The 16,536-nt window shown below is 39.5% G+C and overlaps 1 protein-coding gene across 1 annotated transcript in view; it reads left to right on the top strand.

Annotated features, from left to right (window-relative positions):
- Positions 1 to 54: 54 nt before the first annotated feature.
- NCBP1 (nuclear cap binding protein subunit 1) overlaps positions 55 to 16,536 on the top strand; it is a 30,196-nt gene continuing 13,714 nt past the window's right edge. Inside the window, exons 1-17 of the mRNA XM_014888148.2 lie at positions 55 to 247; positions 365 to 450; positions 1,079 to 1,179; positions 2,332 to 2,488; positions 3,440 to 3,547; positions 4,090 to 4,211; positions 4,698 to 4,767; positions 6,150 to 6,365; positions 6,775 to 6,872; positions 8,194 to 8,257; positions 10,440 to 10,550; positions 10,961 to 11,025; positions 11,748 to 11,810; positions 13,112 to 13,186; positions 14,221 to 14,324; positions 15,172 to 15,294; positions 16,425 to 16,527. Of these exons, the coding sequence (XP_014743634.1) occupies positions 214 to 247; positions 365 to 450; positions 1,079 to 1,179; positions 2,332 to 2,488; positions 3,440 to 3,547; positions 4,090 to 4,211; positions 4,698 to 4,767; positions 6,150 to 6,365; positions 6,775 to 6,872; positions 8,194 to 8,257; positions 10,440 to 10,550; positions 10,961 to 11,025; positions 11,748 to 11,810; positions 13,112 to 13,186; positions 14,221 to 14,324; positions 15,172 to 15,294; positions 16,425 to 16,527 (1,700 nt within the window). The 5' untranslated portion in view covers positions 55 to 213. The remainder of the gene's footprint in view (positions 248 to 364; positions 451 to 1,078; positions 1,180 to 2,331; positions 2,489 to 3,439; positions 3,548 to 4,089; positions 4,212 to 4,697; positions 4,768 to 6,149; positions 6,366 to 6,774; positions 6,873 to 8,193; positions 8,258 to 10,439; positions 10,551 to 10,960; positions 11,026 to 11,747; positions 11,811 to 13,111; positions 13,187 to 14,220; positions 14,325 to 15,171; positions 15,295 to 16,424; positions 16,528 to 16,536) is intronic.

Below are 16,536 nucleotides of genomic sequence, written 5' to 3'. Positions count from 1 at the left end.
TCCTCCTCCCTGCCCCGGAAGTGCTCGGGTTCCGCAGGAAAGGGGGCGGGAGCTGCTGGGCCCGTCCCGGAAACAGTGCGGCCGCGGGCGGGGAAGCAGTGCGCTTGCTCGGCCCGCGCGAGGTGTCTCGGCCCGGCGCTTCGCGGAGCTCAGCCGAGCTCCTCACCGCTCCGCTCCGCTCCTCATCACTCCTCCCGGCCGCTCTTCCCCGCCATGTCGCGGCGGCGGCACAGCGACGACAGTGATGGTGAGCCCCGTGCCGCCCCCGGGGTGGCCCGGCAGGGAGGGTGGATTGGGCGGGATGGAGGAGCGGCGGGGTTTCTGCGGCGTCGGTAACGCTATGCTCGGTGTGTTGTTGGAGCAGGGCAGCCCCACAAGAGGCGGAGAACGTCTGAGCCATCGGAGATCGAGGAGAGGCTCGAGTCGCTCATCTGCAGGGTGGGAGAGAAGGTAGGCAGGCCGGCGGCTCGGGAGAGTTTAAAGCCTTGTTTCCCTCGGATCTCTCCCCTTCCCGTGCGTGGTGTGGGAGCACTTCGTCTGCAGTAACGGCTCTCAAAGAAAAATTATTTTATGATGTGGATAGAAACTTGCCATTTTTTTGCTAAGCCACGTGCTGTGGCGGGCAAGTGCTTAAATCGCAGCGTGATGTTTCCCAGCCTGCGATAAACGGTCGGAGAATGGTTACCATTGTATCTAAAGATTGCTGATTCTCGTCGGCGAAGGGTGTGAAAGAATTAACTGATCTGCCTACGGCACAAGGCTCCAGTCCTGACAATGGGACTGATGGAAGAGGGGGTGGCAGAACAAAAGATGATGGTGCTCGGAAAAACAAGGTGTTTTTCTCGTGCCGTGTTGTTAATCGATGCTCGGCCGCGCTGCCGGGATGCTCCTGAGGCGATGGCAGATCTTGCATCCCTGGGGAGCACTGAAGTTCGGATTTTTGCCCTGAAAAATGAGGGGACGTGAAAGGATGCTCTTGTCCCACTTCATTGACTTACATGCGAGAGTCGGACTAATTCGTTTTGCCCGGTTGATGATGTTTTTGGTTTTTTTGTTTGTTTGTTTGTTTTAATTTTAGAGTAATTCATCGTTGGAGAGCAACCTGGAGGGCCTAGCTGGTGTTTTGGAAGCCGATCTGCCAAACTACAAAAGCAAGATACTAAGAATACTATGTACTGTGTACGTATTAAAGAAGTCTAGGAATATGGATGTGCTTTCTTTGTGCATAAGTTCAGTCTTAGATAGTTTAAAGGCCGTGAATAGCTTTAATTCCTGATTGCTCTCATGGCATAGAGTTTGTCTTACTACAAACGAAATAGAGGAATTTACGTACTGGGTGTAATTCAAGAAAAATATCTCTTTACATTGCTTTGACTTGAAATGTGTATAAAGGCTCGAAGCAATTAGAAGAAACATCAGAACTGGTCTGTACTAGCTGTGGGAACACAGCGATGCTAGGCAAAATCCTGTTTCCACGTGAAATGGTTAAGACCACCAACATTACGAGCTGCTAACAGTTACTTGTGTTATCTGTGATGTTTTCTCACTGCTTTGTCTTCCCTGGCAGTGATGTGCTCGTGTCTTTGTTAGCCCATTAGCTAGAGGAGAGGAACTGTGAATGGGAGAAGCAGAAACCAGTTTCTGGTAGCTGCTAGCTCTCCTTCCTCTCCCTCACCAAGTGCTAAGTGCTGGAGCAGAGGTGCCCTGTCAGGATCACTGAGTGGTGTTGAGGGAGGGGTTGAGCAGGGTCTGTTGCAGGAGGTAAGGCAAGGCCGAAGCAAGGGTGTGGTGCAAACTATATAGTCTATGCTAAGGTTTTGTAGATACTTTAAGTCTATTTTGTAGCAATATTTTTAATAAAAGTTTTGTAGTGCGTTTCCTTCCCCCGTAGCACAGACACTTCTGAAAGTACAGTTATGTACATACAAAAATGGTAGAGGAAAATTCCTTTTTTACAGTAGGACCTGGCCTTCCCTATGCTGTGCAATAACATTACTTCTAAATCGTGAAATTAAAACAACTTCTTGCATTCTTGCAATAAATTCTGTCACTGATACTATTTGTCCAACCCTCTGTTATACTCAGCAATTAGATATAAACGAAAAGCAAACATTTTAGGTGTACTGGAAAGTGGTAACTGCCTTACTGAATGTCTGTGGTTAAAACAGAAAATAATATCTGTAGATATTAACTGTGGAATAAAACTGTAGGATCACGTTTAAATGTCTTTTCTCATTTAACTTACAACAAGCAGATTCTAAGATGCTATATAGTGGCCAGTTGGCACATGATGCATAAACAACTAACACAGTATTTCTTTTTCTGTGTCAGTGCACGTCTTCTACCAGAAAAGCTTACTGTTTACACGACATTGGTGGGTTTGCTGAATGCCAGGAACTACAATTTTGGTGGGGAATTTGTAGAAGCAATGATTCGTCAGCTTAAAGAGTGTCTGAAAGTAAACATGTATAATGAAGCCGTACATTTAGTAAGTGGAGTTTTGTTGTCTTTTTTTTTTCATGTCCTTTTTCTTTCCACCTTTCACCTTTTTGTTACAGAAGAGCTGGACCTTGCAATGTGTATTAGTGTCTTTTGCCATCAATGTGCAGTGCACTGTAAATATTCCAAGAGGAAGTGTGTGTTCTCAGGAACGAGGAGTCATATTACATTAGCCAAATTTACTTCCAGCTGTATCTTTTTCACAGTGAAAAATTAAATTTGCGTTAAACAGAGATGCTTCTTGCTGCTTGTTCTTCAGTCAAATGTAAAAGATAAAAGAAAGTCGATGCAATTCCCTTGTATTCAGAGTCCTTAAAATCTATATTTGATGGCTGGTTTCGTTCTGCTGATGAAGAGTGAAGATCAAGCAGTCAGTTTTAAGTGCTGCCTGTCTTTGAAACCATTTGTTCCATTCTTGTTACTTACAGATTTTTGTCTGTTTAAAGGTTTACAACTTCAGCAGTGTCTGATTTAGAAGCCCACTGCCACATTCCCCAATCTGCTGGTGAAAATTAAGGTTCTAGTCAAGAGACTGATGTTTAGTCAACTGTAGGACACTTGCTAATAAGATCTAATTGCTAGAATTTGTGTTATTTTAGTAATCCGATACTGTATAGAATAGGTAAAAGTACAAGGGTTTTCTTCTGTAGTATCAGTTTGCGTGTTTACCACCATTCCTTAATTGGGAATATTATCCTTAGACTATAATTGCAATGGGAAAGATTAAGGACATTATAACGAACAATATATTAGGGAGCACATATGATGCTTGTCATTGAAAGGCAAGTCTGTACAGTGTGTAGTATTTCAGTCTTTGTGGTACTGGATGAGTATTAGACGTTTATTGGAGGTTTGTTTTAATCATTTCAATAATGTTTATTTGTTGTTGTGCAGCCAATTTAAAAAGTATTTGTTTAGAACACTTTTTTGTCTTCTTTAGGTACGTTTTCTCTCTGATCTTGTGAATTGTCATGTAATAGCTGCACCTTCAATGGTGGCTATGTTTGAGAACTTTGTGAGTGTGACACAGGAGGAGGACGTACCCCAGGTAAGCAAAAGATCTGTAGGCTCTCCGGGCCTGTTTCACAATTTGTCTGTACCATTTGTTCTGTCCTTATGCTTAGAACAGGGAGGTTTTAGAGAGAGCAGTCTAACTGGATTGACACATACAGTCTCCTGAGCATTAGTAAAAGGAGCCTGTGACAATTGGGAAATAGCATATACATTAAGAAAGTAAGAAAAAAAGTATGGTCCTTTATAGTGTAGTGGCTGAATTGAATTTATTTTACCTTACTCTGGCAATTGCAGAGTGCCTAGCTTTTCTGCAATACTGACAATGTCCAGAAGAACTTTGAAAGTGATGCCTTTTATCCCTTTTTTTTTAAGTCTGCCTAACAGAGTTCAAATGAAAAATTACACTTTTTCAAGAATTTATATTTTTTCTCATGCCTTACCTATCCAATCTGCAACTTCTGGTCTTTACATTCCTTCAAAACACCTTGCTAATGTTTTAAATTGAGATTTGTATGTGTACAAAATTTGCTGGAGCTTACTTGTATACTCAGGTTTTGGTATATTTCCTTCCTGTAGGTGCGATGTGACTGGTATATGTTTGCATTTCTGTCATCTTTGCCTTGGGTTGGAAAGGAGTTATATGAGAAAAAGGATGCTGAAATGGATCGTCTCTTGTCTCAAACAGAAAGTTATCTGAAGTAAGTTGTACCTGGTTAGAAACACTCTCTTTGGTACCTGTTTAAGTGTGAACTAATAGCGTTGATTATTGCTCACTTGAAAGTGTTCTAGAGCTTTAGCTGTGAACCATTTTGTGGGGGGTAGCAAAGCCCTAAAAATGCAGTGGGTGAAGAGATTTTTGCATTTGAAAAGTTTCATGGTCTTGTCTAGTTCTAGGGTATGTTTAAGCTCTTGCTGTGCTCATGCTGGAGTTGTAAGTGTGCTGTTAATACTGATAAATTGTTGCATGAATACTGTTCAGTGTCGCTGATTTCTGTCTAGATGCTTCAAGTTAGTGTTATTGAGATCGTTTAATAGAGATATTTTAAGCAATAACATAACCAGTTTTTATCTGCTGTAGACTTCATCAGCTGAAGAAAATGAATGGTAGTACACTCACAATAAAAACAAAACTGCTGCCTTAAATTAATCTATTAAACGTCAGGTTTTCTCTCCTGTTTGAACAGACGCCGCCAGAAGATTCATGTACCCATGCTGCAGGTGTGGACGGCTGACAAACCACATCCACAAGAAGAGGTGATTGTGCTTTATACTGCATTTCTTCAGAAAGTTGGAAAAATAATTTTTTATTGGAGTGTTCTTTTATCATGTAATTAGAAGGCATCTCTATATAAGTATGAATGCTTTGATTTGTCTGCTGTTTGCCATTGATTCCAGCAAGCTCTGTGTGGGGAATTCTTTTCCAAGTATTGGGCAGAAATAAGAGGTTGAGTGTAGCAAGAAGGAGGGGATTCTGTTGTTGGCTGCAAGCCCCTGAGGAAATGTTATGAAGTAAATTGTAGTGTTTGATTTTGAATTGCAGGTTACAGGGCTTCATGTTAAAAGGACTTTTTGTGTGAAACAGCATGTATGTAATTCCTTACTTACCCTTCAATATTTTCCCTTTGCAAGAAAGAAGCCTTTGTAGTGGCTTTGTTTTTTCTCAGCTTCAGGAAAATGCTAAAGCAAATGCATAGAAACTGTATGCAGATGTTACCGTGCTATTTTTCTTTACATTTAAGCCAAAAATACTGGAGAGGAGAGGTGGCATCTGACTAGCTTAGGGTGGGATTTGCCTTTTTAGATATTCTTGAGATTTTCACCTAACTTTTCAGGACAAATGTTGGAAAGTGGAATATTTTCTGGGATGTTTTGCAACTTAGTCCTATTGGATTGTGTTCACTGTTCTAATTAAGTCACAGTCTTAAAAATTGTCTTGTTAAACATAGCTTGGATGGATGGCCTTTCTGATTATGATCAGTTTGTCTACATGAATTTTTTGGCTGCCCAATATCTGAATTTTGTTATTTAGTTCAGTAGAGGAGAGATTAGCTAGCTGTGTTTGAGACCCACAGTACTTGCAGACATGACTGTTTACGTCAGGTGCTAGTTGTTAGTAGTTTTGTTCATGTTTTGTGGTGTCATAATTTCAGTAAACGCAAAGCCTTCCATGTCAAAACGTTTCTTGCAAATGTAATTTGAAATTTGCATTCAGTAAGGCCATGGGCCTTCTGACGTCTTAGAGTAATTAAACAAAGCAAGACTGTTGCACAGGTATCAATGCCATCTCTGTGAGCATGCTGGGATATTATGATTCTTTGACACTACCAAAGAGTAGTGACTGATCTCTGCTCTAGTTTCACTGGGATTTCTGAGGTGCCTGTTGGTGTTTAAAAAATTGCCAGCAGTTAAATTTTACTGACACAAAACTGTATGGACTTAGGAATAGTTCTGGCATTTTCAGTTCTTAAGTTGTTTGTTGGTTTACTGAATTAAGTTGTTTGTTGGTTAGCAGTTTAAGAAACTTTGGGTTTTTTTCTGAATGTAGTATGGAATATAATACATTTCAGCTGGTTCAGGAAACTGCCTTTTTTGTTCAGAGATTCAGCAGATTTAATGTTTCTCACCTTTTCTTTCAGTATTTGGACTGTCTTTGGTCCCAGATTCAGAAATTGAAAAAAGACCGTTGGCAAGAGCGGCACATCCTGAGGCCCTACTTGGCTTTTGACAGCGTTCTCTGTGAGGCACTGCAACACAATCTGCCTCCCTTCACACCCCCACCTCACACTGAAGATTCTGTATACCCAATGCCAAGGGTTATTTTTAGGATGTTTGACTACACGGATGACCCTGAGGTACGTGATTGCTGTGGGGAATGGTGAGTGGGTTTCATAGTCAGGTTCCTGGGGCAATATTGGTGAAAATGTGATGTTCTGTCTCTCAGGACAGTGGGTGGTTGGAAGGCCAGCTGCAGTTTTGTTTTAGTACTTCTGCAGGAATGGACTAAGTGACCAAGTTACTGCAGATAGCCAGTTTGAGAGGAGCAGAATTTAGGAAGTAAAATGTTGTGGTGCTGTCATTTGGGGGACAGTGTTGACTGAATTTTCTAATGTCTCTAGTAAAACTACATTCACAGAGCTAGACTTCGCTTCCAAAAAGTTTGTGATTCAAGTATTTTTCTGTAAATGTATCTAAGAAAGCTTGCTGCCTGTGGTATCACTGCATTAGCAGTGATCTTCATGAGTCTTTACTCTTTCTTACCAGGGTCCTGTCATGCCTGGCAGCCACTCCGTTGAGAGATTTGTAATAGAGGAGAACCTCCACTGCATCATCAAATCTCACTGGAAAGAGAGGAAGACTTGGTAGGAGGAGCTTGGTAGTGGGGGACCATAGCACTTTTTAAATGCTACTGTGGCTTTGGTGCCAGTAGGGATATCTCCTGCACTGCTTAGGCAAGAGCTCCAGATCAAACCTTTTCTGAAGCTACTTGTGAAAGTTTATTTACTACATTTATCTGTGCTGAAACTGTTGCGCAGAATACTGTGTATTCATAACATCCAGATAACAGAGAGTCTGTGTAATCCAGGGGGCAGTGGTTTCTTGGGAAGGGAATCCCTTGATAATATGGAATGTGCAGCAAAAAGTATGCAGACACGCCTTATTCCTCATGGGACCTCTGTGGAAAATGTGTTTGTGTTGTGCGTCCTCGAATGCTGATTAGCTGGGGCAGTGAGCATGGAGCTGGTTCATCTGCAGCTGACTGAGCATTGCTATTTATGGACGCCTCCTTGTTGTGCTTCCTGTGGGAATTACATGGCCGAGATAATTGAGTTCACTCTGGGGAGTCACTGCAGAGCCAGATTTCGTCAGTTTCAATTCAGCTCTGCCAGAAGGCAGTCGGGGCACTTTTCTTCATTTCTGCCCAAATACTATCTGATGTGGGTAATTAATAACCAAGATGATTTTCCACAGCTGTCACACTTCTATATGAAAAATAGCAAACCCTGTATAATATGCATGAAATGGGCAGAAGTAATGTTTTTGGTGATGGCATGTGATAAAGTTTTGTGGTTACAGCTGTTTGATATAGCAGAAAATTGAAATTTGGTGTTGTTGCCATTACTTCATTAGTAATGGGATAGTCTTCATTAATTCTGAGAAGAAAGTAAAAGACCAGGAGAGATACAAGATGTGCCAGAGAGGTAGTGGTTTGCTTTGCACAAATGATAGGTGGTAATGACCTGATTAAAAAATTAGGCATTTTGAAACATGAGAGTTTCTTATATAAACCATTAGCTTAATTGTGCTTTTAAGTAATTCCGAACATTTAATTGCTTGAAGAAATTTATTTTTTCCCTTTTCATGTACACTTGCCACAATTACTGATCACTGTGACTTTCTGTGCTAAACCATTGGGGGTAGCAGGATAGCCTTCAAGTGATGTTACTGCTGCACAGAGAGTACATTATAACAGATCCTAGTTTAGGCAGTGCTAGTGAGTCCTTGTGCTGTTTCTTAAGTGCTCTGTGGGTTGAGTAACAGATTTTGGAAGGATTATTGATTTGTTTGGTGCTGTTTTAATGGGAACTCTTGCCCAGAATTAAGCATTTTCTCTAATTCTCTTAATTTTTATATCACATTTGCTGTGTTATGTTTGAATTAAATGTGTCTGTGGTTTTGCAGTGCTGCACAGCTGTTGAGCTATCCAGGAAATAACAAGATCCCTTTGAACTACCACATAGTAGAGGTATGGATTTTACAGATCACTTCTTTGGAGCTCCATTATTGCATGAGTAACAAATCCCTGTTAGTTCCATTATAGATTCCTTAAATTACAGTTTGATTTGAGAATTAACCAGAATTTTGCTAAATTTAACCAGCAGCTTTTAATTGAGCAAGTTGTGTACAGTTGAGTGATAGTCTTGTGCTTTTGTTGTCATTTTAACTAGGTGCTTGCAATTTTAAACTAAAATACAAGAGGAAAGGTACACAAACAAAGATTCAAGAAACTCCATTTAAACATTAAAAAAATCTGTTTTTAATGCAAAGGTGCTTAAGCACTGGAAGAGTTGCAGAAGTTCAAAACCTAGAAGGATGCAGCCCTAAGCAACCTGTTCTAGGTGACTGCATTGTGCAGGAGGCTTTTGACTTGATGATCTCCAGTTAGACTCAGCCGTTCTGCATGATTTTATGTTTGGATCTTCTAAAATTTTTGTCCTACTAGCCCTGAAAAGAACTTGTAGTGAAGTAGCTGAATGTTTCCTCCAGGACATTCTCCTTATTAGAAATTCTAGATAACTATTGCATGTACCAGCAAGAGCAGCACGAGTCTTCTTTTGCTGCCGTCATTGAAAAGTCTGTTTTCAAGTTGCAGAGGTGTATAAAACTTCACTAATTTTCATCAAAAATTCAGAGGAATTAAGAGATTACAGTAACAGCAACTTGCTGTATAAAGATGTTATGAAGAAGTAACTATAAGTATGAATTTCAGAGCTAATTTTGACAAGAAATAACCCTATGTAGAATACTGTTCTTCAAGTAGAATCGGTAATTCCTTTTGGCACCAAAATGCCAAATATTCTGATTGCTGTGAAGTCGTGTGGGTTTTGGTCACCTTGTTCTTTTTTTAGTCTGAATTTGGAACAGTGTTAAATTTATTTATTACATTAAACAGTATTAAAATTAGGAATAATTTTATGCCTTAACATTAAACTTAAACATATTCAGTGATTTGGCCTCTAGTATCTTGAAATGCTGTAAAAAGAAATGAAAAAACAAAAAGTGTGCAAATTCTATGACTAACATAGTAAATATTCCCTTTTTTCCATGTGAAATTTCACTAAGTTTCAGAATGCAACTGATTGTCTAGTTGTAGTTTCCTATTTTAAAAAATGGGGACATTTTCTGCCTAATAGAGTTCTCTCTACCTTTTGGACATATCTGTCTGAACGAAATGTCCAATATGCTGACACAGAAAGGTTCCCCAGCATCTTACAGTCTCTTCATGCTTTCAAGTCCTTCCTTAAAAGAACAAGTCCTAGCCAATATGTTTTCATTGGATGTTTTTGTAATCTATAAATGGATGTTGATTTCTTATACAAGTAAGACTTTTCTAAAAAAAAAAAAAGACTCCTTTAAGCTTTATTCAGCAATTTAAATAGGAAACTGATCAACCATAATGAATCAAAGTTTCCTGACTCCTTTGATGTAATTTAAATTTAGTTGAGAGTAGATTACAAAATAAACAGAAACTCAGAGGTGGATATTGTGCAGTGATGACATTTTTCTAGCACTCAGAGGTTGACTACTGTTACTACAGGCAAACTTTAAAATAAAAACACATGCTGACTGCAGAATTATATTCATGTTTCTTAGAAAGCTTTTTCCAAGGGGTAGTGAGCATATGTATTTGTTGTATGAAATGCTGGTTGTAATTCTCAGTTTAAAGTTGTGACTTTATTTTTATACCGTTTTGTATAGGAGAAAAGAGGACACAATGAAAAATATATAAATGTAATTTTAGTGCATATATTCTTTTAATACTAAATGCTTATGTATCATTCACTACTCAACAAGATCGAATTATTTCTGCATTTATCAGATCATATGGTATCATTGCAGTAGGTCATATAACTATGCCCATTTCTACAATAACATGCTATATTTGTTAGACATGATTCATGTGTAATGCTGGTGTTCTGTTAGTATGAAATGATAAGAGCAGTTGGAGTAGACTGTAGTAGTACAGTGTTGTGTTACAACTACCTCTTATTGGTTCACGTTTTTTTTCCTGGAACATGCATTTGATAGAAAAGTATGGATCTTTTGGGATAGGTAATTGTTTAAGATTGATGACCACTATTGTGAAGCTGAGAGTTGTGCAGTCCGTGTTGGACTGTGCTCTTATTCTGTGATTTCCTCTCCTGCAGGTAATATTTGCAGAGTTGTTTCAACTGCCATCTCCACCTCATATTGAAGTCATGTACACAACACTCCTGATTGAGCTATGCAAGCTTCAGCCTGGCTCTTTACCACAAGTTGTATCCTTTCTGTGCTCCTGAGGAGCATTTATGAAATGCAGTTGTTATTTTGTTTGTTCTGTAGCTGATGGGACAGTAATAAATACTATTAATATTTTACAGTATCTGCAGGGAACTTTGCCTTGCTTGTTATAAAACTTGCTTTGCTTGTTGCACGATGTAATTTCTATCCTTCTGTGGAAGAAGCCAGCAGTCTTGTTGCAATAATGGAAGCACAGGTTGGGATTAGAGGGTGGGACTCAAAATATTCTTCACTTTTTCCACTGTGGATTTATTTGATTCACCTGATTTTGGAGTAGGCTATGGGAACGTCCAGTGCAAAAAGGTGATGGCCTTCTATTGAAAACCTGAAAGGAAAAAGATCTGATTTACATACTTTTTTTTTGTTAACCTTAATAAGAAACCTTAAGCTTGCACAAGCCACTGAAATGCTCTACATGCGTTTGGACACAATGAATACAACATGTGTGGACAGGTAAGTGTGTTTTGGAGATGGTGGAAAGCATTCCTTGCTCAGTGTAGAACAAAACAAAGACACTGGAAAGAGTAGTCAGAAAGCCTTGTTAGGGGTATCTGATGTTATTCAAAATGTTTTGTGAACTCTGGCTTTGAGTGATCTATGGAGAAGGTGGAGGATTTACTGCTTGCCTCTCCTCCCAAAGTGCAGCTCCTGGAGGTCACAAGTCTAGTTGTCTGTGCAGGACAGTTAAGATGGGTGACAACTTTTCTGTGTTCAGAGTTGTTCACGGTTGTGTAGCACTCTGTTACACACTTAATGCCTGCGCCTTAGTGGTCGGGGGCGTGACTTGGAAGGGAAGTTGATAGCATATGTGCCACTCACAGGAGGAGAATGGTGGTGATTTTACCCTTTCAATGAAGTCTGCATTGAGTAGGGAAGTGATTAATGACTCATTAAAAATGTGAAAGTTGCATATTCACAGTAAGTTTACCTTTCAATTCGTAGTTGAATACTTCATCTCTTCATGTGAAATGCATGACAGGCTATTTGTCCATAAAACCTTTCTGACTCTCCAGAGTCTTTTGTATCTGTGAACATAAATGCCTGTTTAATGCTGTAATAGTGTAAAGAGTTTAGGTTCATCTTGGAAAAGTAGAATGCATTTATAATAAAAGCTCAACTGAAAGTTTTCCTGCACTTCTGACATTTAACAGAGCTTTCTTTTTCTTTTAATGAAGATTTATTAACTGGTTTTCTCACCACTTGAGCAACTTTCAATTCCGTTGGAGCTGGGAAGACTGGTAAGTTTCTATCTTTTGGATTCAAACCTGATATTGCTAAAACCTTAACATTTCAAACACATCCAGAAAGTGTCACAGTAAGGTGGCCTTGTTAATGGCATTCCTCTAGTTTATCAGAGACCTTTTGTTATCTGTGCACCAGCACACAGTGGTAGATTATCCTGATAATCTCTTTAGTCACTGTGTTGTCCCTGCTGAACTTTGTGATAAATCTCAAGCCAGTGTAAGCACTCATTAAAGAGGGGAAGCAGAAATGTGATTTCTTTAATTTGTCCTTCACTTTCTGTCAGTTGCTCGCAAACTTTCCAAAATGTCTCCCCATACCTTTTCTTTATTTTTAATGGTTTGTGTTGACTTTTTGTATCCTGTATTCATTCTGTTGTCTTGCGCTCTGCCTTATCCTAATTCTTTCATTATAGCTTTTATCCTTGAGACCATGTGGTGTTTTTCCCACCTTTCAAATTCTAGTACCTGTAGTTCCATCAGCCCTGCCACCTATTTTACTGTGCCACATTTTGAACCTACATCTCTAGCTGGAGCTCCCTGGAGTCCATTGTCTGTGAACAGGTTATCTGGGATTTCCATTCCTGGCGCCCATGTAGCAAGGGAGATCCCCTTGGGGTCAAGTCCTCCATAGAGTTGTTGCCACAGCATATTACTGTACCTGCTTTCTGTAGGTGATCTACCTGAGAGTCCTTGTGAAGAGGGGTTCAGCCCTTCTGATAGGATTCTGTGGCTTTACTTAAGTTTCTTGTCCTCTTTTGGGGTTAAGTGCATGGTGAGTATCCTGGCATACATCTGTGTTGACTGTCAGGCAGCAGTCTTCAAAGAGATGATTTTAGTTTGCCTGGATGTTCCTTGATGGCAGTGGTTCTGTAGATCCCTCTCAAAAGGTGCCATTTTTCACAAATCTTGCAAGTAATTGTATTTCAGGCTTTTCTTTACCTGCAGTGCATTTGAAATGAGCCATATCAGCTGAGGGAGAAACAGACTATGAAGTCACTCAAGGTTCATTTCCTAAGGAAAGAGAAAGCCAGCTAACCGTAGCCACAAATTATTTTTAATGTGGTGGGGGAAGTTACTTGAAAATTTATCACAGAGAGATGAGATTCCAGGAATCCTAATTGTCAATAAGAAAGTAGTGATTAACTTACTTCAGTGGCTTAGAAGTGCTTACACTCCAAGGGTCCAGCACCTCATTATCTTCAGAGTGTGATTGTTTTATACTATCAGACCAAGCCAAAAAGAGACTAAAGAGACTAAATCCTTTTCTAAAAGCATTGCATTCTGTCCTTTGATAGGTCAGATTGTCTTACTCAGGACCTTGAAAAACCCAAACCCAAATTTGTGAGAGAGGTTTTGGAAAAGTGCATGCGGTAAGTAAGATCATTCCATAGTTGCATCTGAATACTGTCAGAGTTCTTTTAACTTGACTCTTGTCTTGGGCACATCTTTTCTTAGAATTAATTTTCAGTTAAAATATGAGTGTGTTGTTTGTGTAATTTTTAATCTGGTTTACCTGCTGTAGGACACTGATTTAACGAGAGGGGGAAACAGGTGTTGCAGATGGTAGTGAGCTATCCATGTACACCCGTAATTAATAAAGACATGCTTTACCATAGGCATGGAAAGAAATAGAATTCAGGCTATATTCTTGGAAAGTATTCAGCATTCACAGAATAGAGGGAACTGACCATTAATTGTACTAAAAATTGAGAATCTAGTCTTGATTCTTGTAGGTGCCTCTGATGTTCATTTACTTTAAGCTAATGAACAACTGTCTCAAAAACATGTCCAACCCCAACAAGACTACATAATCAGTAGTTCTGATAAGTGGCCTGGGCTTAAAATTGTTGAGGTTAAGGTGGTATAGGACAACTAAAATGCAAAATATTGAAAAAGCCTCTGTTATATTCAGCATCCTACATGAAAACTATTAAGTGTGAAAGTATTGTGCTGCACAACAAATGCATATTTTTCTGTGGCACTCTTCCATTTCACTGAAAACTCTGGTAGCAAATTAAGCCTTTGTGGGAGTGAAATGAAGCTGGAAAGTAAAATGAAGATGTCTGGTTTAATATTTTTCCTGTTTTGAATACTGACATCTTACTAGCTTTCTGCAGCACATCTCAGGGTTTTGTATAAAACTTCTTGCAGGCAGCCTTTTCACAAGGCAAATTAATGGTATGAGGATGAAACTCTAGCATCACAGATTTAAAATAGAAATCATCTATTAGTAAGTTTGGTTTACTTAGCTCTTACTTCCTGGCAGAAATTCCCATTCTGTTGCATAGACATCCTGAATCTTGTTCTATGTACATTAAATACAGAAAAAAACATTATAAGGCAGTCATTAGCTGTAGTGCTATTCCCTTTTTAATTCTACTGCTGTGGAACTTCTTATTTCCAGACTCTCCTACCATCAGCGAATAATAGACATTGTTCCTGCAAGTTTTTCTGTCCTCAGTCCTGCTAATCCGGTGTGCATATACAAATATGGAGATGAGAGTAATAGTAAGTATTAAAATTACTAGTGGTCAAGTTGGAGAAGTATTTCAGAGCAAGGGAGTGCACTAGATTGACTGTAATATAAGTTATCTTCATAAAAAAGAATACAGCTCAAATAAATACACATAATTTTCATATGGATAAATATGCTTCACATGAGCAATTAATGTGTATTAAGCCTGGATCTCTCTAACAAAATCCTGTGTGCTGCTCATGAAGCAGCAAAGAAAATTCAGATACATCAAGCTACTCTTGCTGATGTGGGTGTGATGTTGTGTAGTATTATTTGCCAGAAGTCTAAAATCAGACAATTTATCTATTTCCCCTGTTTGGGCACAATTCTGTGGAGAAGTCAGCATCTGAAGTGATAATGAGAAATTATTTTTTTAGCTTCATGAAGCACTAGAATATTTTACCAGTAAACTTGATTTAATGAGCGTACAGAAGGAAAGATACCATAAGGATTGAGGTAGAGAGGGACCTTATTATTCCTTTATTGCTTGGTGTAAGTGCAGTCCTAAGCATAAAAATGTCATCATCAAAGATACAGTGAAGAAAAACAAGGAAGTATTGTATTTTTAGAAACCTGGTGGAAACTGAAGTAGAGCTTTAGTGAGGAACGTGATTGCCTGAGCTCAGGTTTAAAAGTTCTCCTTCAAGTTTTGAATTTAACATGAAGACCAGAAAATGTGTTGATCGGCTTTTATGGCATATTGAGGTCGACAATGATACTGGAAACACCAAGTTTTAGGTGTAGCTGGGAAGGGTACTTGTTTCTCTGCGAGGCAGACTGATGTTAAAAGGGCTCACTTACTTGCCTTTCCTTATTTTTGACTTCTTTGTTTTTGTTCAGGGTCTCTTCCTGGATATACTGTGGCACTCTGTTTAACAATTGCAATTAAAAATAAGGCCAGCAATGATGAAATCTTCAGCATTTTAAAAGATGTGCCTAATCCAAACCAGGATGATGATGATGGTAAGATACAAGCTTTGACAGACTGTCATTTATTCTGTGTGTAGACTGTTCTACCATACTTCGGAGCTGTGAGTGTGTTGGTTCACAGACCTGTATTCTTTTCCTTCTAATAGTTGGTTTTAATTTAGAAGTAAATACACCACTGCTAGATTTTTGTAAGCATCTTCATGCAGCGGCCTGCCTGCTTTTCCTTACAGAGGTAACTTGGTGCTTGAGGTGTGTTTTCTTGCAATTATTGATGGAATAAAAGAGTTTAACATCTCTTTTGCTTTCAATGGCAGAGGGCAGTTCTGAAATTCTGTGCTTCTGCCCTAAGAGTTTCCCTCCCCTCAGTGCAGTCCCACAACAGATAAGACAGACAGCCTGCCAGCTGTCATGTTCCACAAATGAAAACTCACAGTGGGACTACTCACATTCTCCTTAGTTTTGGAGGTACAGGCAACACTGATTCCTATAAAGCCTGAGTGTTTTATGGAGTGAGGGGTGTGAGAGAGAGATAGAAGTAATCTGAACAATGGCAAGTGCTTTATTGCTTTTGTAGTTTTTGCAAGAGTTCAGCTACACAGGCAGAGGGCAACAATGATCTGGTGGATTTTTTTCTTTCCATGTGATCCACTGTCATGTTCCCTGATTTGCTTTGGGCATTACCCACTAATTAGTGCTGTGCAGGAGGGCACCTGACACCATTCACCATAGTAGCTATATTTGCTGTTCATGCCTGGTGGACCTTCTCTTATATCCTTAATGGTCAGCCTCTGTATGTTAATAATTCTTACCTCTCCCCCGCCTCACTCACATTCCCATCTTTATGGCCTTCCAAGGCCCCCATCTTGGGGCACAGCTGCAGTTTCTGTGCTGCCATCAGTGCTGTCACGTGTTGGGGTGGCTGTGTCTCTGATAGAATTCCATGTTGGTGAAGAAGCTTTCTGTACATCCTCTTCATGGCAAAACTGGAGCCTGAAACTGCTCATTTTGTGGGAGTCTTTACTAGCTCCTTGCTTGACCCTGCAGAACTCTGTTGATGGAACTCTTGTGAAATGAGCTAAAACCATAAGTTATCTCTAGAGTTGTACAAAGCTGACATGCTTTACTTGAAGTATTTATTAGTTTCAACTTCAAATACCTTGCAGGTGAAGGATTTACTTTCAACCCTCTGAAAATAGAAGTCTTTGTTCAGACTCTGCTCCATCTAGCTGCCAAGTCTTTTAGCCACTCCTTCAGCGCCCTGGCAAAGTAAGTATA

Source organism: Sturnus vulgaris, chromosome Z (assembly GCF_052056855.1).
Source record: "Sturnus vulgaris isolate bStuVul1 chromosome Z, bStuVul1.hap1, whole genome shotgun sequence".
In the NCBI taxonomy this organism is placed as follows: Eukaryota; Metazoa; Chordata; class Aves; order Passeriformes; family Sturnidae; genus Sturnus; species Sturnus vulgaris.
Note: the sequence above shows the minus strand (reverse complement) of the source record. Positions and strands in the feature narration are given on the sequence as shown.